The sequence below is a fragment of the Chiloscyllium plagiosum genome, unplaced genomic scaffold (assembly GCF_037043375.1).
Source record: "Chiloscyllium plagiosum isolate Xiang-an unplaced genomic scaffold, Cpla_swu_hap1 HiC_scaffold_35, whole genome shotgun sequence".
In the NCBI taxonomy this organism is placed as follows: Eukaryota; Metazoa; Chordata; class Chondrichthyes; order Orectolobiformes; family Hemiscylliidae; genus Chiloscyllium; species Chiloscyllium plagiosum.
Window position 1 is genome coordinate 64,625,800 of NW_028270173.1, and position 23,011 is coordinate 64,648,810.

Below are 23,011 nucleotides of genomic sequence, written 5' to 3' on the forward strand. Positions count from 1 at the left end.
GCCCATTCAATATATAATCACAGCTGATCATCCAACTCAGTACCCACTTTATCCACATACCATTTGATCACTTTAGGCTGAAGAACTATGTCAAACTGTATCTTGAAACATTCAATGTTTTGACCTCAACTAATTTCTGTGGAAGAGAATTCCATAAGCTCCCCACTCTCTGGGTGAAGACATTTCTCCTCATCTCAGTCCAAAATGGCCGACCCCATATCCTTAATGTAAGAATCCTGGTTCTGGACTCCATGGTCATCGAGAGCATCCCTCCTGCTTTTACCCGGTCTGGTCCTGTCAGAATGTTGTAGGTTTCTATGAGATCTCTCCCTTAATCTTCTAAACTGCAGTGCATATAGTCCTAACCAATCCAGTCTCTCCGAATACAATGGTCCAGCCATCTCAAGAATCAGTCTGGAAAATCTTTGTTCCATTGCCTCCATAGCCAGAGCATCCTTCTTCAGATAAGGAGAGCAAAACTGCTCACAATACTCCAGGTGTGGTCTCACCAAGACTCTCTACATTTGCATCAAGACATCCCTGCTCCTGTACTCGGATCCTCTCGCTATGAAGGACAACACACTATTCACCTTCTTCTGCAGCTGCATGCTTACTTTCAGTGACTGGTGTACAAGGCCACCCAGGTTTCATTGCACATTCCCCCTTCTGAATCGATCACTGTCCAGACAATGACATGTCTTCCTATTCTTGCTACTAAAGTGGATAACCTCATACTTATCCATGTTATGCTTCATCTGCCACGTCTTTGTTTACTACCACAACTTGTCCAAATCACACTGAAACATCTCTGCACCCTCCTCACAGCTCACCTTCCCACCCAGCTTTTTCTTATCTGCAAATCGGAGATATTACATTGAGTTTCCTCATCTAAATCAAACATGAATATATGTTTGTGAATGGCTGGTCCAAGCACTGATCCCTGTGGTACTCCAGCAGAAAGAACGTGTTTAGAAAGATTTATCACATATTAAGCAGAACTTTAATTGTGCTGCCAGTTCAGTTTAAATAAGTTTCTCATGGGAGTGTGTTGCAAACAAAGTTTATGGTCTGTAGAGGCACTAGTATACACACCACGTAAACCCAGAGATATGGCATTTCCTGGGATCCCTTCAGGTCCAGCACGTGCTAACATCTTTATAGCTTTCCATAAGAAGCTCTTCTTTGACAGAAAGATCACTGACCTTCTGGCCCTTGGACATTTCGGTGACACATTTAGATATGGAGCTGAAAATGAACCTTCCAGCTCAGTGAGCAAACCTATATCCAGAACCTCAACCTGAGCTACAAATCTTCTCAAAACTCGCTAACATTTAGATATTTCAGTTCACAGTCTGAAAAGCTCCTTTAGGTAACTTCATAATCTCCATCTTGCACCCACATTTACCATGAGCTTGCCTTCCTCAATATATTAGTTGAGAATTCTGACAATGGATCCTTAATTCTTATTGAGTTCTGGTCAGTATCACACTGGATTCCTACAGTCCCACATTACAAGGTCTTATTGGTAATTACATGAGTAAGGCTCGAGCCATTTGCTTACGATGTGATGTTACTGCTGGGATGGGAGATGTGTAAATGGTCCTGCATGATAACAGGCACCCTAAGCAAATCACCACTAGCCGTGAAACCTCACGAAAGGAGCCTCTGTCCACCACTTCTGGCCCCGAGCATAATACCAAACATTTCGGGCACTGATTATGTGGGCAAAATGAATTTGTACACGCACTGAACATTTTTTTTTCAAAAGAAAAGGGACTATGGAGACAGCCAAACTCGCTGCATCCCCAAGAGAACAGCCTGACCAATCAGAATCCACTTGCCTCGAATGAAGAGTGACAGTTAACTGCTCTTGCTGCATCTCCGGGTAAAGAATGGATAACCAATCAGCACCCTCCTCTTGTGCTATTTCAACTGGTGTCTCTTTGTTTCAGTCTGTTTCATTTGACGAATGCAAGATGAAAACCTTCAACTTTTGGTCTCCTTTTAACGATGTTTAAATTCTGTACTTATTTATTTAACAAAAAGAGAAAATAAAACTCACAACACACACAAAGACTTGTGCCAACCAAGTTGTGGCTAATGAAGATGTCCAGAAAGGGAGAATCTAGCCATCACCCCTTGACATTCAATGTTGTTATTATCCCTGAATTCCGCCCCATCAATATCTTAGGCGTCACCATCAACCAAAAACTCAACGGGACTCACCACATAAACCCAGTGCTACAGGGGCAGATCAGAAGGGAATCCTGCAGCTAGTAACTCATCTCCCGATTCTCCAAAGGCATTCTACCAGCCACAAGTCAGGAGTGTGATAGAATACTCCTGTCTTGCCTGGATGGGTACAAAGAGTGGAATACACAGGAACTGGCTGAAAAGGCACAGTAAAGGCAATGGACTGCTTGGGTGGGCCGAAGGGCCTGTTCCTGTGGTGTACAGTTCTATGTCCTACTGTGCACAGTACTGGCCTCCTTATTAGATAGGAATCCAAAGAGATGAGGTACAAATGTAAAGGGATTGGAATGTACGATAGGTGGATTGGATAAGAATGTGGGGAACTCAATTGGGAATATATAAGGACTGGATCGGAATCGAGAGGTTAGACGGGAATGTACAGGGATGGGAATAGGGAGAGATTGGGTGGGAATGTACAGGGACTGGCAAGGAATTGAGAGATCAGATAGGAATGTCCAGGGGTGGAATGGTAGCTTGAAGTGATGTGATTAGAAAGAGCTGAGATACGGCCACAGTGAAATTCATTTTCTTCCAGTTCACATTGAAGCTGAGTGTGTAATCAGTGGATGGGCTAGCTATGGATTGCTGGCCATGCTGAAATGCTTGGAGTCGGAGAGAAGGTAAAAGCTAAATAAACTGTACAGAGAACTCTACATTCCTCAAACTCAGACCAGCAGGGAACTGAGAGTCTTCAAAGGGTCCCACTTACCCGGACGTAAGATCCGAAGTCCCCCTGGTAAAAGATGAATGCGACAAGATCCCCACTGCTCATCTGCCCATTCCGGATCAGGTGCTGTCCAGCGTACAACATGATCAGTTGCATCGCGAGTTGTATGTGCTGCAGAAACACAGCAAGGGGAAGGAATGAGACCACAGGCAGAGTGAGAGATGCAATAAATACCACCCCCAGACCCAGAGAGAGAAAAGTGGAGAGACGGCACTATCCCTCTGTACTCCAGTGAGAGGCAGAGACAGGGAAGAACCTCACTGTCTATGTGCGGCACTGGAAACGATGTGCTTTCCCTGAGATTACTGACCTTGTTCAGTCACACCCTGACTGTCTGCAGCAGTCACTGTGTACACAGTGAGGGAAGGGTCAGATTGTTGTGTCCACTTACCCTACGGAACAGGAAATACACCGCTGTAACAAAATCCCGTTTATTCTTGAGTTGGTTTGTTGCCTGGAGCTTCTCCTCAAACAATTCGGATTCCTCGTTCTCGGTGGCAAAACTCCGGACTGTCCTGATCCCAGGAACAACCTCTCCGGCCACTTGGTTTGACTTGGCGATGGAATCCTGTATCTCCTGGACCAGTTTCTGTGTGTAACACAAAGCACAGCATTCTGTCACAATCCCACTCCCGGGAGTCGGACGATTCTTCATACCTGTGTAAATCACGATTTCATCAGAATCACGTGGGAAGGTTTGGTTGGGGTACAGAGTGGTACAAGTAGTTAAGAAAAGGGGGGGCTTGGATTTTGTGAATAGTTTTTGTTTAGTGTTCACTATTAGAGTTCAAAAAACAAATTGTTATATTTGCTTTAAACAGTGGAATTTAGGAGTTCTCTGTCACTTAGATTTCAACAGATTACGATGCAAGGCGAGCTTTTTTGGGTGTTTGGTTTTAATTAACAGAGGGGTTCAGCCTCCACGTTGTAACAATTGGCAATGATAAATTGCGCATAGTGTCCAGAGATGTTTAGGTTAAGGTGTGTTAGCCATGGGAAATGCAGAGTTACAGATAGGGTAGGGGAATGGGTCTGGGTAAGATGCTCTTCGGAGAGTTGGCGTGGACTTGTTGGGCCAAATGGCTTGTATCCACACTATGGGCTTATGTTCTACTCACTGGAGTTTCGAAAAATGAGATGCGATCTCATTGAAATATCTATGATTCTTAATGGGCTTGAAAGATTGAATGCTGAGAGATGTTTCCCTTCATGGGAGAGTCTACGACCAGAGGGAAAAGTGGCACCAATTTAAGACTGAGAAGAGGAAAACTTTCTTCTCTAAAAGTGTTGAGTGTGTTTGGAACTCCTCGCAGAGAGAATGGTGGGGGCAGAGTTATAGAGTCCTATAGCACGGAGACAGGCCATTTGGCTCAAACTGGTCCATGCTGACCAAAATACCACCCACACCAATCCCATTTCCATATCTCTCTAACCCTTTCCTATCCCTCTATTTGTCCAAATGCCTTTTAAATGTTGTTAATGTATCCGCTTCAACCACTTCCACTGGCAGCTCATTCCATATGCCTTTTATTGTTTTCCCTCTAACCTTAAACTGATGACCTCTCGTCCTCGATTCCTCAACTCTGGGAAAAAGACAGATTGCATTCACCCTATCCATGCCTCTCATGATCTTATACACCTCTATAAGATATCCACTCAGACTCCTACACTCTAAAGAAAAAAGTCCTAGCTTGTCCAACCTCTCCTTATAACTCAGATCCTGTTCTGGTATACAGGATAGACTGAGATAGATTCACGATCAGTCAGCGAATCAAGGGTTATGGGGAAGGGCAGGATAATGAACGTGAAAAATGCCAAATCAGTCATGATCCTATTGAATGGCTGAGCAGCTGAATGATCTACTCTTGTTCCTATTCTTTATGGGCTCACATTATGGGCAGAATGGCCTCTTTTACTCCCCACACATAGTCTATGATTCAAAAGGCCACGAGAAAGTGAGAAAAGTAATTAAGTACCAGACTCTTTTTTTTTAAAGAGGGAAGAATTTGAAAAATGTTTTGTCAAATTTGAATGCAGTCTTCCTTAGTTGTACTAGGCATGGAATACTCTGAACAATTCCAGTCTCTGTGTTGTGGAAGAGGATTCAGAGGCACTGGAAAGGGTTCAAAAAAGATTGACCAGGTCAGTACCAGGACTAAGGTGTTAACACCTGATGAGAATGGGGCTCCTTACTCAACAAAGAAACGGGGTAGAGACGATCAGATAGAGACCTTCTCTCTGTCTGACCATCTCTAAGAGTGAATATCGTGAAGATGTTTTCCCTTGAGACCAGAACAAGGGCTGATAAATACGAGATCATCAGTAGTTTAGTTTCGCTGTCAGAATGTAGAATTAGTTCAGCCCAAGTTGCTCTTAGCGAGATGTTTGATGGACTTTAAGGGAGACTATAATAGTTGGATACAAGGATACACAGAAAAGAAGCAGGAGGGACCATTGAGCCCATCAAAGCTACTTCTCCATCAATATGATCATGATTGAGTTACATCAGTGCTACTGCCTTGCACATCCCTGTATCCTGTAGTGTCTTTAATCTGTACAAACCCATCAATCTCTGTCTTGAACCTTCTCAGTGACTGGGCCTCCATGGCTCTGCGATACATACCATCTGAGGGAAGTCCTTTCTCTCTCATTCTAAAATGGCCTGCTGAGATTGTGTTCCCTAGGTCTTTACCAGACCCACTCTCCTCCCACCCCCTGAGAAAATATCCGCCCTGCGTTTTCCCTGTCAATCTCTTGAAGAACCTTCTCATTTCAATGAAATCACCTCTCATTCTGAATTTCAGAGAGTAAAGACCCTGACCAAGTAGACTTCAGCAGACAACCAGTCTGGTGAACCTTTGTTAAACTCTCTCTGTAATATGTATCTCCTTCCTTAAGAAAGGAGAGCAAAACTGCACACTAGATCTGGTCTCACCAAGGCTCTCGATGATTACACCAAGATATCTTTTTTCCTGTAACTAAATCCCTGGCTGTAAAGGGGACCATCCTACATACCTTCTGAATTGCTTGCTGCAGCTTTTCATTAACTTTCAGTTAATTTCAAAGGGACTTGGGTGTGTGTCATTGCTCAGTGTCTCGCGAACAATGACACACACCCAAGTCCCTTTCAAATTCAACATGTCCCAGCTTCTCACCATTCGAGCATACTCCTTACAATTTCCACAGGGAAAACCTCACATGGATTCCTACAGTGTTCCATCAGTCATTTTTTTGCCCACTCGCCCAGCCTCTCCAAAACTCTTTGAAGTATCCTTGAAGCCTCCGTATAACTCACACTTCCACATCGCTTTGTGTCAACTTCAAAAGGTGGAAGCTTTACTTCACCGCCCCACATCGAACATAGAACATAGAACATAGAAGAATACAGCGCAGTACAGGCCCTTCGGTCCTCGATGTTGCGCCGATCCAAGCCCACCTAACCTACACTAGCCCACTATCCTCCATATGGATTAGTGGTGCTGGAAGAGCACAGCAATTCAGGCAGCATCCGAGGACAGGCAAAATCGACGTTTCGGGCAAAAGCCCTTCATCAGGAATAAAGGCAGAGAGCCTGAAGCGTGGAGAGATAACCTAGAGGAGGGTGGGGGTGGGGAGAGAGTGTCATAGAGTACAATAGGTCAGTGGGGAAGGAGATGAAGGTGATAGGTCAGGGAGGAGAGGGTGGAGTGGATAGGTGGAAAAGGAGCTGGGCAGGTCGGACAAGTCCGGACAGGTCAGGGGATCGAGTTGCTGGAGGTTAGAAGCTAGGATGAGGTGGGGGAAGGGGAAATGAGGAAGCTGTTGAAATCCACATTGATGCCCTGGGGTTGAAGTGTTCCGAGGCGGAAGATGAGGCGTTCTTCCTCCAGGCGTCTGGTGGTGAGGGAGCGGCGGTGGAGGAGGCCCAGCACCTCCATATCCTCGGCAGAGTGGGAGGGGGAGTTGAAATGTTGAGCCACTGGGCGATTTGGTTGATTGGTGCGGGTGTCTCGGAGATGTTCCCTAAAGCGCTCTGCTAGGAGGCGCCCAGTCTCCCCAATGTAGAGGAGACCGCATCGGGAGCAACGGATACAATAGATGATATTAGTGGATGTGCAGGTAAAACTTTGATGGATGTGGAAAGCTCCTTTGGGGCCTTGGATAGAGGTGAGGGAGGAGGTGTGGGCGCAGGTTTTACAGTTCCTGCGGTGGCAGGGGAAAGTGCCAGGATGGGAGGGTGGGTCGTAGGGGGGCGTGGACCTGACCAGGTAGTCACAGAGGGAACGGTCTTTGCGGAAGGCGGAGAGGGGTGGGGAGGGAAATATATCCCTGGTGGTGGGGTCTGTTTGGAGGTGGCGGAAATGTCGGCGGGTGATTTGGGTACAACACTTGCGCCCACACCTCCTCCCTCACTTCTCTCCAAGGCCCCAAAGGAAACTTCCATATCCGCCACAGATTCACCTGCACCTCCACCCACATCATCTACTGCATCCGCTGCAGCCGGTGTGGCCTCCTCTATATTGGGGAGACAGGCCGCCTACTTGCGGAGCGATTCAGAGAGCACCTCTGGGCCACCCGGACGAACCAACCCAACCACCCTGTAGCACAGCATTTCAACTCCCCCTCCCACTCCACCGAGGATATGCAGGTCATTGGACTCATCCACCGCCAAACCACAACAACGCGACGGTCGGAGGAGGAGCGTCTTATCTTCCGACTGGGAACCCTCCAACCACAGGGGATGAACTTGGACTTCACCAGTTTCTTCATCTCCCCTCCCCCCACCTTGTCTCAGCCGGATCCCTCCAGCCCGGCACCGCCTTCCTGACCTGCAGTCTTCTTCTTGACCTCTCCGCCTCCATCCTACTCCGACCTATCACCCTCACCTTGACCTCTTTCCACCTATCACATTTCCAACGCCCCTCCTCCAAGTCCCTCCTCCCTACCTTTTATCTTCTCCTGCTGAACACTCTCTGCTCATTCCTGAAGAAGGGCCTGTGCCCGAAACGTCGAATCTCCTGTTCCCTGGATGCTGCCTGACCTGCTATGCTGTTCCAGCAATAAAGTTTCAACTTTGATCTCCAGCATCTGCAGACCTCACTTTCTCCTTCACCCGTTAAAGTACAGCATTGAAAACAAGCCTCAGGCTGAAGTGACTGAGTGAATCAGCTCGGAGTCAGTACAAACATCAGTGCAAATCAAAGCTTAAATCAGCAGGTTTGCTAAATGGAATGAACACAAATTTAAAATCAAGATTCCCTCACCCTTTTACTATCAAATAGAAATATTAGTGTAGTGCTACCACCTCCATGGAAACCTCCCCTCCCCTTCCCAATTCTTCATCAATTTCTCTCGCTGACTTGTCAACTGAACTCCCAGGAATGTCTGTGGGACATGAGAGTCCACTGCAATGGACAAATAAAGGAGGTGGTTACAGAGCGAGTCCCCAGGTTAGAGAGAGAGAAAACCCAGCATTGCCTCCCAAAGACAACAAACACCAGCAGACATTGCTACTGATGAGCAAACCCTTCAGACCCTCCACTACCTCATAAACCATACATTCAGACAGCACAGAAAAGGCCCTCTGGTCCACTGAGTCTGCACTGACATAACTACCATATAAGGTGTGCTGATCCCAATTTCCTGCACTTGTCCCACATCCATGAATGTTTGATATTTCAAGCGCTTGTCCAAATTTTTGTTTAAAGGTTGGAAGGTTTCCAGTCTCACTACCTTCCCACACAATGCATTTCTGATTCCCACCATCAACGGAATGAAAACGTTTTTTTCCCCCAAATCCAACCAAAGAGGAACAGCTGCTCTCTATTCGCCTTGTCCATACCTCTCATAAACTTACATACCTCAATCATGTCCCATAGAACATAGGACATTACAGCGCAGTATACGCCCTTCGGCCCTCGACGTTGTGCTAACCTGTGGAACTAATCTGAAGCCCATCTATCCTACACTATTCCATTTTCATCCATGTCTTTAAATGCCCTTAAAGTTGAGTCAACTACTGTTGCATGCCCCTTTGAATAAAGAACATCTGTCCTATATCTAGCACCCCTAAATTTAAAACTATGTCCCCTCATGCTCGCCATCACCATCCAAGGAAAAAAGCTCTCACTGTCCACCCTATCTAACCCTCTGATTATCTTATATGTCTCAATTAAGTCACCGCTCAACATTTTTCTAACAAGAACAGCCTCACATTCCTCAGCCTTTCCTCATAAGACCTTCCCTCCATACCAAGCAACATCCTGGTAAATCTCCCCTGAACCCTTTCCAAAGCTTTCACATCCTTCCTATAATGCAGTGACCAGGACTGTTATGTAATACTGCAAGAGCAGTCGCATCAGAGTTTTGTACAGCTGCAGCATGACCTCATGGCTCCCAAACTCAATCCCTCGACCAATAAAAGCCAACACCTTAACAACCTTATCAACCTGGCTGGCAACTTTCAAGGATCTATGTACCTGGACACTGAGTTCCCTCTGAATAAAAGCAAATTACTGCGGACACTGGAATCTGAAACCAAAAGACAAAATGCTGGAAAATCTCAGCAGATCTGGCAGCATCTGTAAGGAGAGAAAAGAGCTGACATTTCGAGTCTAACTGACCCTTTGTCAAAGTTCCCTCTGCTCATCTACACTACCAAGAATCCTACCATTAGTCCTGTACTCTGCATTCCTGTTACTCCTTTCAAAAGTGAATCACTTTTCTGTATTAAACTCTATTTGTCCCTTTAATTCACTACTTTGTAAATTATTCCCACATTTTTTTTTTTAAATTTTGGGATGTGGGTGGTATTGGCTGGGCAAACATTTCACGCCTGATCCTAGTTGCCTTTGAGAAGCTGCCTTCTTGAACCACTGCAGTCTGTGTGCCAAGTTCCTTTGCCATTTGCCTTAAATCTGTGCCCCTCTATTTCTCAGTCCCTTCATCGATATTAATCCATGGGATTGCCCATTTCTCACTGTGCTCAGCAAGTCTGTTAGTTACTGTTTCCTGCAAGTGAAATGGAAGGAATGAAATATATTACTTTCACGCAAGATGAGGGAACCATTGTGTCTGTTTTGTTTCACAGTGTATCACATGCAGGAAAATGGTTGGATCAAAGATGTTGGTGTTCTGCACCATAGGTACACTGCAGAGACCCCATGAACTGCTCAAGGCTCATTTGAAATCAAATCTCAGTCAAGACCAACAACTGTCAAAAACCAAATCATTAGCCTGGGTGAATGGTTCATAGCTGACTGTTTGCTAAAGTGTCATCATTAGATTATGTTACCTACAGTGAGGAAACAGGCCATTTGGCCCAACAAATCCACACCAACCCTCTGAAGAGTAACCCACCCAGCCTCATTCCCCTACCCTATATTTACCCCTGATTAATGCACCTTACACTGTGGGCAATTTAGCATGGCCAAGTCACCTGACCTGCACATCTTTTTTGGATTGTCGGAGGAAACTAGAACACCCAGAGGAAACCTGCACAATCACGGGGAGAATGTGCAAATTCCACACAGTCACCCAAGGTGGGAATCAAACCCAGGTCCCTAGTGCTGTGAGGCAGCAGTGCTAACCACTGAGCCACCCTGCTGCCTCTTAAGTCATAATTGTGACCTTAAACTAAGCAGCATCATCAAGACAATTTCTTTACAAACAGAATAATGTGTACACTTACACCTTTTATTGTTTAAAATGCTAAAGTGTGGATGTTGACCGTCTCATCTGCACATTACTCGGACTGAATGGGTTTAAATCATAAGGGGAGCAGCAGAGTAGTTCCTCAGTGCTCCGGCCAACAGTCATCCCTCAACCAGTATCACATAAACTGCAGTTACCAGGGTAGTATTATCACCTTGCTGTTTGTGGGAGCTTGCTGTGCACATCTTGGAAGCTGTGTTTCCTACTTGACAACAAATGTGAGGTTATCCACTTTGGATCTGAGACAGATAGCAATATTTTCTAAATAACGAGAAAGCAAGAGCAGACTGATTGTAAGGATCTCAAAAGGAAGGTAATGTCTTCAGCTGCTTCATCAATAACTTTCCCTCCGTCAGAAGGTCAGATGTGGGAATGTTCTCCGATGATTGGTGCTGAACATTGCACATTCACAACTCCTCAGATACTGAAGCAGCTTGTGTCCATATTCAGCAACACCTGAATATTATGTAGATATGGCCTGATAAATGATAAATAACAATCTCACCACGTAAATACTAAGCAATGACCATATCTGACAAAAGAGAATCGAACCATATCGCTTGAAATTCAATGGTATTACCATCACTGAGTCCCTCACTATCAATATCCTGAGGACTACCATTGACCAGAAACTGAACTCGACAAGCCATCTGAAGAAAATGGACAGAGCAAATCACCTCCTGACTCCCTAAAGCCCATCCATAAGTCAGGAATGTGATGAAATTCTTGCCACTTGTCTGGATGGTGGATCTCCAACACCTTGACACCATCTGGAACACCACTTGACTGGCACCATAACCACTCTCTCCATCACCAACACTCAGTAGCAGCAGTATGTACCATCTACAAGATACAGAAACTCACCAAATATCATTAGATAGCACCTTCCAAACCCACAACCACTTACATCTCAAAGGATAAGGGCAGCAGATCTGTGGGAACACCTCCATCTGCAAGCCACTCACCATCCTGTCTTGGAAATATATCACTGTTCTGAGTTTGACAAGTTAAACCAAGGATTCCCCCAATATCTCATATGAGTGAAAATATCACAAACCATCAGTTAAGAAGAGTAAGGGGTCTCTCTGTTGCCCTATCCAATTTTGATTTATCTCCAAATCAACATTGCAAAAATAAATATACAACAGGCTGGTCTGTTCCTGACATTAAAACGTTACACTTGTTGTCTCAACGTTATATCTTTCAGTTGTGCTGAGGTGGTGAAGGGCACTATAGGAATACAAGTGTGTCTTTCTCAGCTGCCACCGTCTGACATTGTGAACCAGGCTGAGGACAGAGACCCACAAAGGAGCCTTTTCCAATGTAATGTCCCCAGCAACAGCAGTCTGCGGGTGGAGTGAACCCTCCGGGCTCTGGTGGACCGCGAATGTGCAAAAACGGTGAAGGGAAAGTAAAACCAGTTCAACACGGGGGAATTCCAGGCTGTCAGAAAAATCCCTATTGGGGTGGTGGAATGTGGTACAAGGGAGTGTGGGCAGAGCAGACACAGAGAGAGAGAGAGAGAGACACTGAGTCAAACGCGATCAAAATATCAGCATTAACCTCCTCAATGTCAGGGAGAGACACTCACTGCAGGTGCCAGCGTCAGAGTTCGCCTTACTGACACCCAGCAACCCTCTCTCTCTCTCACACACACACACACACAGTGATCAGACCCAAGAGATAGAAGACCCCACTCACTGACAGACAAAAACTGGGGGGAGGTTTACTGTTCATATCACAGCTCTCTCAGTCCGTCTGAGTGGGATTGATGTTTTTTGTAACTCATGCCCGAATAGCTTTCTCTCTAGGTTCTAATAGGGTACAATTTCTAAAACGTGAATTCATTTTAATAGAGTCACTCTTCCGATGTCCCTTTACATGTATGCACCTATTATTCTATTCTCTCTCTCGTTCTGTTTGTTTCTTTCTGCTTGTGATATAACTTAAGGCAGAATATCATTATACTCAAGTTTTCTTGAATTTCTCTTCCCCTACTAAATAAATAGGGGGTCACCAATTGCCGACTTAGCCGAACTCATGTTTACCAACGTGTTCACATGTTGGGGGGGGGGGGGGGGGTGACATTGAACATTTCCTGTCCTTAAGAATGAATATTTAATTAAGTGCTGTATTATGTTCCACTGGCGAACAGACTCAATAACGGAAGTCATTTGTAATACAGGGCCCCACGAAAAGGGAGGTTCAGACTAATTACGGAGAGCACAACAGCAACTAAAACTGACCAAAGCTACAGAAACTTTCAATTTTTTTTGTGTGTGTGAGACACACAGGCACTTTTAACTTCTCTCTTGCCTTGTTACAACTTTAGCAATACTTCTTACATTGTTAAACATCTTGAGGTGGCCTGAGATGGCATTGGGCGCTATAGGAATGCAAGTCTCTCTTTCTCAGCTACCATTCTCTGACTTTGTAAACCAGGCCGAGGATAGAGTCCCAGAAAGGAGCCTGTCCCAATCTCACCTACCCGGCAACAGCTGGAGCAGGGTCAGAGAACAGCCTGTGGGGGGGGGGGGGGGAGCTATTCCGGCTGTGTTGGGGTGTGAATGTGGAGAAAGGGCAGAGAGACGGAGAAGTGAGGAGGGAAAGTGAAAGCAGTTTAACAATTCCCTGGGGAATTCCAGGGAATGTTTCTCAGCGGGAGGCTGTGTGGAAAATCCCCAAGGGTGGGGACAGGGCATGGAATCACATAGAATGGGGGGGGGGGGGGGGGCTAAATTATTACAGCATCGAAAATGAGGTGGGCAATGGCAAGAGATTTGCAAACAAATAAAGATTCAAAAGATAAAACGCTTGACGTCAAGAAAAATAGCCCAATTTCTCGGCTTATGGTTTTAATAATGAGGTGAGGACATCATTAGTGAGTGGTGAGGGTCTTATTTACACGCATAACCAGCCCAGCTCACCTCAATTAAATACATTTTGCAGTTCTCCCTGATCCACGTGAGAAAGTATACGCCACAATTCCTGACTTGAAAGTGTGAATGGCTGTCTGTTGGCTGCAGGTTCATCCGGATCTTCCCTGGGTAACCCTGTTTAGGGCATCATTCCCCAACATCTCGGCGTAGGCAGAGACTGCCGGCACCCTCCGTTCATGGGGATCGGCATGTGTAAAGGACCAGTCATACCACACCAACAAGGCGCAACTCAGACTCACCTTTAATACAGTTCAGCACTTCAATGCTGCACTTTGGGGTCACAGTTTACGAATGTGGGATCGGCCAGTTAGGACAGATGAGAAGAAATATCTTACCCAGAGTGCGGAGAGCCCATTAAATTCCCTGTCACAGAAAGCATTTGAGGACCAAAATATTGTTATGGAGCTGACCAATCCCCTGCAAAATATATTAAGAAGACAGTCTACACCCTAACTTTTTCTTATTTTAAAGCTTAATGTAAGGTGTGTGTTCTAAAAGCAATACGATTGGTCAAACTACCAGGGGCTTGAAACAAATCATGCTTTATTCATCCACTATAATTCAAATACAGATGAAATGAAAATAAAATAATTGGCTTACCTGAAACTCTACCAAAATGGTTAACACAATATATATTAACCACTATTAATTAACTTCCAATATGGTGCAGCCTTGGCAAACAATTCAGTACTATAGATTTTTCTCACATGTAATTGGAACAGCAGGAAGAGGGTGCCCAGCTTTTAGCTGTAATTGAGAGAGGAATAAGGGCTTCCACATGCAACTGCAAGACCCCAGCTACTGCTACCGAAGGCTACAAGTTAAAAAAAAGTCCTGGTTCAGAGCCTGACCCCACCCAGCCAGGTTGCTTGTATTGTTCCAGCTTTCAAAGTAACCCAAGGCCTCACAAGCTGTTTACAGGTTTTAGAGCAGACTGTTCTGTGCCTCTCTCTCAACCTTTCATTAACAAAGGACAAATATACCTCTTAAAGCCATACTCTCTTCACAATTCAATGTTTTCAAGAAGGAGTTAGACATAGCTCTTAGGGTTAAACAGATCAAAGGATACGAGGGAGGAAGCAGGAACAGGGGACTGAGTTCGATGATCAGCCACGACCATATTAGAATTAGAATTAGAATCCCTACAGTGTGGAAACATGCCCTTTGGCCCAACAAGTCCACACCGACCCTCTGAAGAGTAACCCACCCAGACCCATTCCCCCCTATATTTACCCCTGATGAATGCACCCAGCCTACACATCCCTGAACACTATGGGCAATTTAGCATGGCCAATTCACCCTAACCAGCACATCTTTGGATTGTGGGAGGAAACTGGAGCACCCGGAGGAAACCCACACAGACACAAGGAGAATGTGCAATCGTCACACAGAAAGTCGCCCAAGGCTGGAATATAACCCGGGTCTTTGGTGCCGTGAGGCAGCAGTGCTAATCACTGAGTACCGTGCCACCCAATTGAATGGGGCAGGAGGCTCTGTTTCCACGTAACACTTCAATGCTGCTGCCAGGCCAATCTGATCCCACCTCGTGTAACAGAACAGGGTGCAATTCCAAGCTCTTAGTTTGCTCCCTTAGCACTCACTCACTTTTGGCTTCTCTGGATGTTTACATGTCCTGCTTGCCTTTTAGTGGAAACAGAAAGTCAGCAGTCTGTCATAGTTGAGAGCAGTAATCATTCAAGGATGCAGATATCTTGCTGTATCGGACAGCTATGTCATTGATACACTTTAGCATATGCCTAGAGCACAGATGGCAAACATATTGAATGTGCACCAACCAAATACCCATGTCTCAAACTCTAAAGGGGAATACTGTTTAGGGGGAGTCAAGGGGAACTATGGCCAGTCAGAGGCGAGTGCCCTTGTTCAATCAAAGAATTTGTCTGATCTCAGTCTATGGTCAATTGGGTGTTCAGAGCAGTCATGACCTGTGAGCTCAAGGATTCTCTCCTCAGACAGACTGAGAATCCAACCCCTTCCCCAACCCTCACTCCCGAAAACACCATCTTATGGTTTCACCCTTTGAGAGCTGTTTTCTTCAGCAATGTGGCGAAGGGAGAGATTGAGTGGGACGAAAATGGTTGACACAGCTCTAAGTGTTGCTGCAGGAGCAGAAAAGAGGGTGAGGAGGTATCCTGAGTGAGGGTGAAGGAATGACAGTGTGCAGGAAAGGTTAGTTCGTTCAGATGGGAGAAATATATTATGTGAAAGGGCGGGACCCCTCTGACTAGGAGAGATGATTAAAAAATATTCTTAGGCTGATTATTAATGTCTATGTTATTGATATTCATATGCTATTTGTTATTGATTTAATGTTTATGTTATTGATCATTTTATTGATATTTATATTTTGATCATAGAACATCTACAGTGTGGAGGCATGGTATTCAGCCCATTAAGTCCACACCAACCCTCTGAATAGCATCCCTCAAACCTGGAACCTGGGTTCCTGGTGCTGTGAGGCAGCAGTGCTCACTACTGAGCCATTCTGTTGTCCCAAAGAAGCCAAAAGTGAGTGATATACTTTTTGGAAACAGATTTTTTATCTTTAAAAGATGCTTCAGGAGTCAGACAGCATGGAAACATTCCCTTCGGTCCTACCAGTCCATGCCGAGTATAATCACAAACTAAACTAGTCCCACCTGCCTGCTCCTGGTCCATATCCCTCCAAACCGTTCCTATTCATGTACTTATCCAAATGTATTTTAAACGTTGTAACTATACCCACATCTACCACTTCCTCAGGAAGTTCATTCCACACACGAACCACTCCGTAGAGGCTGGAATTGCACCCTGTTCGGTAACATGAGGTGGGAGAGAAAGTGAGGGCTGCAGATGCTGGAGATCAGAGCTGAAAATGTGTTGCTGGAAAAGCGCAGCAGGTCAGGCAGCATCCAAGGAACAGGAGAATCGACGTTTCGGGCATTCCTGAAGAATGGCTTATGCCCAAAACGTCGATTCTCCTGTTCCTTGGATGCTGCCTGACCTGCTGCGCTTTTCCAGCAACACATTTTCAACATGAGGTGGGAGCAGAGTGGCCTGGTAGCAGCATTGAAGTGTGACATAGAAACGGAGAAAATAGAGCAGGAATAGGCCTTTCAGCCTCTTAGCCTCCTATCCATTTAATATGATAATGGCTGATTATCTGACTCAGTCCTCTGTTCCTTTCTCCCCCATAACCTTTGATTGGTTTAATCCTAAGAATTATGATTAGATTACTTACAGTGTGGAAACAGGCCCTTCAGCCCAACAAGTCCACACCGCCCTGCCGAAGCGCAACCCACCCATACCCCTACATTTACCCCTTACCTAACACTACGGGCAATTTAGCATGGCCAATTCACCTGACCTGCACATCTTTGGACTGTGGGAGGAAACCAGAGCACCCGGAGGAAACCCACGCAGACACAGGCAGACACAGGGAGAACGTGCAAACTCCACACAGTCAGTCGCCTGAGGCGGGAATTGAACCCAGGTCTCTGGCGCTGTGAGGCAGCAGTGCTAACCACTGTGCCACCGTGCCGCCCACCCATCTATTTCCTTCTTGAAAACATTCAATTGTAACAACAGTATGTCTTTCAGAGGTATAGTTTGTCCTGTTTTCTTTGATATTAATTTATTATTGATATTTGTTATTGATATTAATTTGATTATATTTGTTATTATTGACATTAATATGCTTTTATGTTATTGATATTAATTTGATATGTGCTATTGATATTAATTTGATTTTATTTCTGTCAATGATCTTTATTTGATAATTTTGTTCTTTTCATTTGATGATAATTGTTATTGATATTAATGGTGTTGATATTTATTTATTGATGAGGATGATCACCTTGCCAATAACTTCCCTACACCTCTACTTCTCACCTTTACACAATTGGCAAACCTTAAAGAGACCATTGTTTGCAGCAAACTGCCCAGCCTTCAGGACACCATCGACCACAACACCACACAACCCTGTCATAGCAACCACTGCAAGATGTGTCAGAGTGTAGACACCACCATTACACGTGGGGACACCACTCACCTTGTACGCAACAGGTACTCATGTGACTCAGCCAACTTGTCTATCTCATACGGAGCAGGCAAGGATGCCCCGAGGCATGGCGCATTGTCGAGACTGAGCAGAGGCTATGACAACAGATAAATGGACACCGTGCAACAATCCCCTCCCAGCTGGGGAACACCAGTGTTCAGGGACATTCAGCCTCGGATCTTTGGATGACCATTTCCAAGGCAGACTTCTGGATATACAACAATGCAGAGTAGCCGAGCAGAGGCTGACAGCCAAGTTCATGAGGATGGCCCCAACCTGGACCTTGGGTTCATGTCACGCTACATGTGACCCCACTGCACTATACTCTCTCACACACAAGCACACATACTTACATACTCACATACTAGCGCAGAACCTCTCTCATGTACATGCTCTCTCTCATACCCACACACATACATCCCCAACACTCACACACAAGTACACACCCTCTCACAGACTTACACTCCATCACACTCACATACACACACTTTACCAAGCATGCACAAACGCAAACACACACTCTGTCATGTGCACTCACATTCACACACACACTCACACTCTCTCTCTCATGCACGTGCACACACATTTCAGTCTATGGTTTGAATTTGCATTTGCAGAATTATATTTGCAGATACATTCTATTTTGCTCAAAAAGCACACAATCTGCAGGCAGGCAATCCATGTAATATTTTACAAATTCTTACTTTGGAAATAGAATCGGTCTAACTTAATATTGGGAAGACAGACTCTAACCTCACACCTTCAATGCATTTTCTGAGCTGAGATGTCACCTTTCTTTATAAAACCTTAAGTTATCTTGAGAGTGTGATTTAAAAGAAGTTCTGGGATTTACATAGTAATGAACTGAAACTTGCAACCCATTCTAAAAGGTGAAAGACTTAATAGCAATCTAGATTTGTTCAATTTATCATTTCGGTTGCATGACACTATGATTTTTAGCTATACATTGTGTCTTATGATCCTGCCCCACTAGCTACCTGATGAAGAAGGGGTGGCACAGTGATTAGCACTGCTGCCTCATAGTGCCAAGGACCTGGGACCCGTGTCTGTGTGGGTTTCCTCAGGGTGCTCTGGTTTCCTCCCACAATCCAAAGATGTGCAGGTTAGGTTAATTGGCCATGGGAAATTGCCCGTGGTGTTCAGGGATGTGTAGGAGAGATGCAATAACCATGGGAAAAAAGTAGAGTTATATTGTAGGGGGTATGGGTCTGGATGGGTTGGTCTTTGGAGGTTCGGTGTGGACTTGTTGGGAGTGAAGGGCCTGTTTCCCCACTGTGGGGATTCTGTTCTGGTTAGCACTTTGAAATAAACCTGTTGGGCTATAACCTGGTATTTATATGAGTTTTAACGTTGTCCACCCTAGTCCAACACCAGCACCTCCACATCATTGATATTTAAGTCATTGATCTTTATTTGGTGGTTTGTTATTGATATAAACATGATTTTATTTATGTTACTGATCTTTATTTGATGATATTTGTTATTGATATTAATGGTTTGATTTATATTACTGATCTTTATTTGATGATATTTGTTATTAATATTAATGGTTTGATTTATGTTACTGATGTATGAATTTTAACTTTCTCCTTCCCAGTCTAACACCAGCATCTCCACATTATTGATATTAATTTGATATTTATTATTGATATTGATTTGTTAATGATCTTTATTTGATATTTGTTATTGATATTAATGGTTTGATTTATGTTACTGATCTTTATTTGATGATATTTGTTATTGATATTAATGGATTGATTTATGTTACTGATCTTTATTTGATATTTGTTATTGATATTAATGGTTTGATTTATGTTACTGATCTTTATTTGATGATATTTGTTATTGATATTAATGGTTTGATTTATGTTACTGATCTTTATTTGATATTTGTTATTGATATTAATGGTTTGATTTATGTTACTGATCTTTATTTGATGATATTTGTTATTGATATTAATGGTTTGATTTATGTTACTGATCTTTATTTGATGATATTTGTTATTGATATTAATGGATTGATTTATGTTACTGATCTTTATTTGATATTTGTTATTGATATTAATGGTTTGATTTATGTTACTGATCTTTATTTGATGATATTTGTTATTGATATTAATGGTTTGATTTATGTTACTGATCTTTATTTGATATTTGTTATTGATATTAATGGTTTGATTTATGTTACTGATCTTTATTCGATATTTGTTATTGATATTAATGGTTTGATTTATGTTACTGATCTTTATTCGATATTTGTTATTGATATTAATGGTTTGATTTATGTTACTGATCTTTATTTGATGATATTTGTTATTGATATTAATGGTTTGATTTATGTTACTGATCTTTATTTGATGATGATTTTATTCCGGGGCGGCTCCCTCCCTCTCTCTGTCTCTGGGAGTGAAAGTGAAACTTTTGGGGGACACTGTTGTGTCTGTGTCTGCAGCTGCTGCCCATGGAGTCCCCGGGAGCAGCGCTCTCTCCCCCGGCCCCGGCCCCAGCCCCGGGCCCGGGCCCGGGCCGGCCCCTGCCCCAGCGCCTGCTCCTGTCCGCCCTGCCCCCTCTCCTGCAGCTGGGGCTCTCGCTGCTGGCGGGGCCGGGGCCGGGGCCGACCCTCTCGGCCCTGGCTCTCTGCCTGGCCCTGAGCCGGAGCCTGGGCGGCCTGCACCGCCCGCTGCTGCTGTACACCGCCTGCTGCGGCCTCTCCCCGGCTCTGTACCGCCTCCTGCTGCCGGCCCGGGCCCGGGCCCTGGGGCTGGGGCTGGGGCTGGGGCTGAGCCTGGGCCTGGCGCCCCGCTCCCTGGCCGCCCTCCTCCTCCCTCACGCCGCCTCGGGCCTGGCCCTCGCCCTCCTGGAGGCGGCGGCGGCGGCGCTGCTCCGGGCCCGGGCCCGCGGCTCCCTCCCGGGGACACAGCGCAGTATCAGGCGCCGCCTCCTCGCCCTGTCCCGGCCCGACCTGGTCCCCCTGAGCGGGGCGTTCACCTTCCTCACCCTGGCCGTGATCGGTGAGTCCGCCCCGGGGGGAGTGACCGGGGGAGGGGACTGGGGGAGTGACCCCGGGGGGAGGGGGGAGTGACCCCGGGGGGAGGGGGGAGTGACCCCGGGGGGAGGGGGGAGTGACCCGGGGTCGGGGCTGGGGGAGTGACGGGGGAGGGGACTGGGGGAGTGACCCCGGGGGGAGGGGGGAGTGACCCCGGGGGCTGGGGGAGTGACCCCGGGGGCTGGGGGTGTGACCCCGGGGGGAGGGGGGAGTGACCCCGGGGAGAGGGGGGAGTGACCCCGGGGGAGGGAGGAGTGACCCGGGGTCGGGGCTGGGGGAGTGACGGGGGAGGGGGCTAGGGGAGTAACCCTGGGGGGAGGGGGCGGGGAAGAGTGACCCCGGGCTGGGGGAGGGGGATCTGGGGGTTTGTGACCCGGGGTGGGGGCTGGGGGAGATGGCGGGGAGGGGGCAGCTGGGGATCTGGGGGTTTGTGACCCGGGGTGCGGTGGAGTGGAGGGGGACACTGGGGTTAGGGGAGGGGAGTGACAGGGATGGGGGGACACGGGGAGAGGGGAAGTTGTGGATTGACAGAGGGAGGAGGAGTGGGAGAAATGAGGGTGATCCAGGATGGGGATAGGGTAAGGGGTCCAGCACTGTGGATCGTGCAGGGATCTGGATTGAGAGTAGTGAGGGGACCCATATTGAGGGGACAGGGAGATGATCTGAATTGAGGGGACGGAGTTTATGCAGCATGCATTGACAACAGGAGTGAGCTGATCTAGAGTTGGGGGTGGGGGTGGTGTGAGGAGGGATCCAGATTGAGGGGTGAGTGCAAGTTTTGGAAGCTTTAAGTTACTTTTACATAAGGATAAAAGTAGGCTTGGGTGAAAATAATAAACGGGGGGGGAGGTTATCTTCCACTATATTAGGCAGAATCCCAGGTCGTGCAGATTGAGATCACTGTTTGAGGGTAAATCCACATCGGGCATGTAGGAATCGTGTAAAGGCCAGTTGACTAGAGTTCAGGACTAGCATGTTCCTGTGAAAGTGAAGGATAACAATGACAAGATTGAGGAAACTTGGATGACCAGAGAAATTGAGAGCTTAGTCAAAAAGAAAAAGGAGAAACATGTAAGGTTTAGGAAACTGATGACAGACAGAGCCCTCGAAGAATACAAAGATAGCAAGAAAGAGCTCAAGCAATGAATTGGGAGGGCTAAAAGAGGCCATGAAATGCCTTTGGCAAACAGGGTTAAGGGAGCACGACAATAGCGAGGGAAAGTGTAGGACCACTCATGGTCAAAGGAAAGTGGGTGAGGTCCTTAACAAATATTTTCATTGGTATTCACAAGGGAGAAGGATGTGGTGGATGGTGAGTCTCAGTCGGGTATTCTGGGGCGTGTCGATACAAGAGGTGTTGGGTGTTTTGAAAAGCGTTAAGGTCGACAAATTCACAGGGCTTGATGGAATCAATCCAAGAATGCTGAGTGAGGTAGCTGAGGAAATTGCTGGGACCTTGTACGAATTCTTATCCTCTCGCCACATTACCAAAAGGATGTGGATGCTTTGGAAAGGGTGCAGAGCAGATTTACGAAGATGTTGCCTGGTATGGAAGGTGCTAGCTATGAAGAGAGGTTGAGTAGGTTAGGTTTATTTTCATTAAGAAAAAGGAGATTATGGGGGGACCTGATTGAGGTTTACAAAACCATGAAGGGTATAGACAGGGTGGATGGAGACAAGCTTTTTCCCACGGTGAAGGATTCAATAACGAGAGGTCACGCTTTCAAGGTGAGAGGTGAAAAGTTTAAGGGGGATACACGTAGAAAGTACTTTACACGGAGGGTGGTAGATGCCTGGAGCATGTTGCCAGCAGAGGTAGTAGAGGCAGGCACGGTAGATTCATTTAAGGTGCGTCTGAGCAGTAGGTGGGGAGCAAAGAGATACAAATGCTTAGGAATTGGGAGATAGGTTTGGACAGTGGATTTGAATCAATACAGGCTTAGAGAGTCGAAGGGCCTGTTCCAGGGCTGTAAATCTTTTTCTTCTTTAGTCAAAGGAGAGGACCAAGAGGACTGGAGAATATCCAATATTGTTCCTTTGTTTGAGGAGGATAAAATGAATAAAAAGATTGATGAGGGCAGAGTGGTAGACTTTGTTTACTTGGACATAAGTCAAGCCTTTGACAAGGTTCCACATGGTAGACTAATGAGTAAAGTTAAATGACATGGGATTCAGGGTGAGCTTGCCAATTGGAGACAGATCTGGAGGTCTGTGACCAGTGACATTCCATAGGAATAGGTGCTGGGTCCACTTTTGTTTGTCATTTATTTAAA

General features: G+C 45.8%; 2 protein-coding genes across 3 annotated transcripts in view; one reads left to right on the forward strand and one right to left on the reverse strand.

The window, feature by feature from the left end:
* Nucleotides 1–13,841, reverse strand: part of LOC122541209 (ABC-type oligopeptide transporter ABCB9-like) — a 31,909-nt gene extending 18,068 nt beyond the window's left edge. Inside the window, 3 exon segments of the mRNA XM_087979758.1 lie at nt 2,963–3,091; nt 3,372–3,569; nt 13,600–13,841. Of these exon segments, the coding sequence (XP_087835884.1) occupies nt 2,963–3,091; nt 3,372–3,569; nt 13,600–13,704 (432 nt within the window). The 5' untranslated portion in view covers nt 13,705–13,841.
* Nucleotides 13,842–20,138: 6,297 nt separating this feature from the next.
* The window catches only part of LOC122541208 (antigen peptide transporter 2-like), a 31,520-nt gene continuing 28,647 nt past the window's right edge, over nt 20,139–23,011 (forward strand). For both annotated transcript variants that reach the window (XM_087979755.1, XM_087979756.1), the window contains exon 1: nt 20,139–20,703. In XM_087979755.1, the coding sequence (XP_087835881.1) occupies nt 20,154–20,703 (550 nt within the window). In that variant the 5' untranslated portion in view covers nt 20,139–20,153. The remainder of the gene's footprint in view (nt 20,704–23,011) is intronic.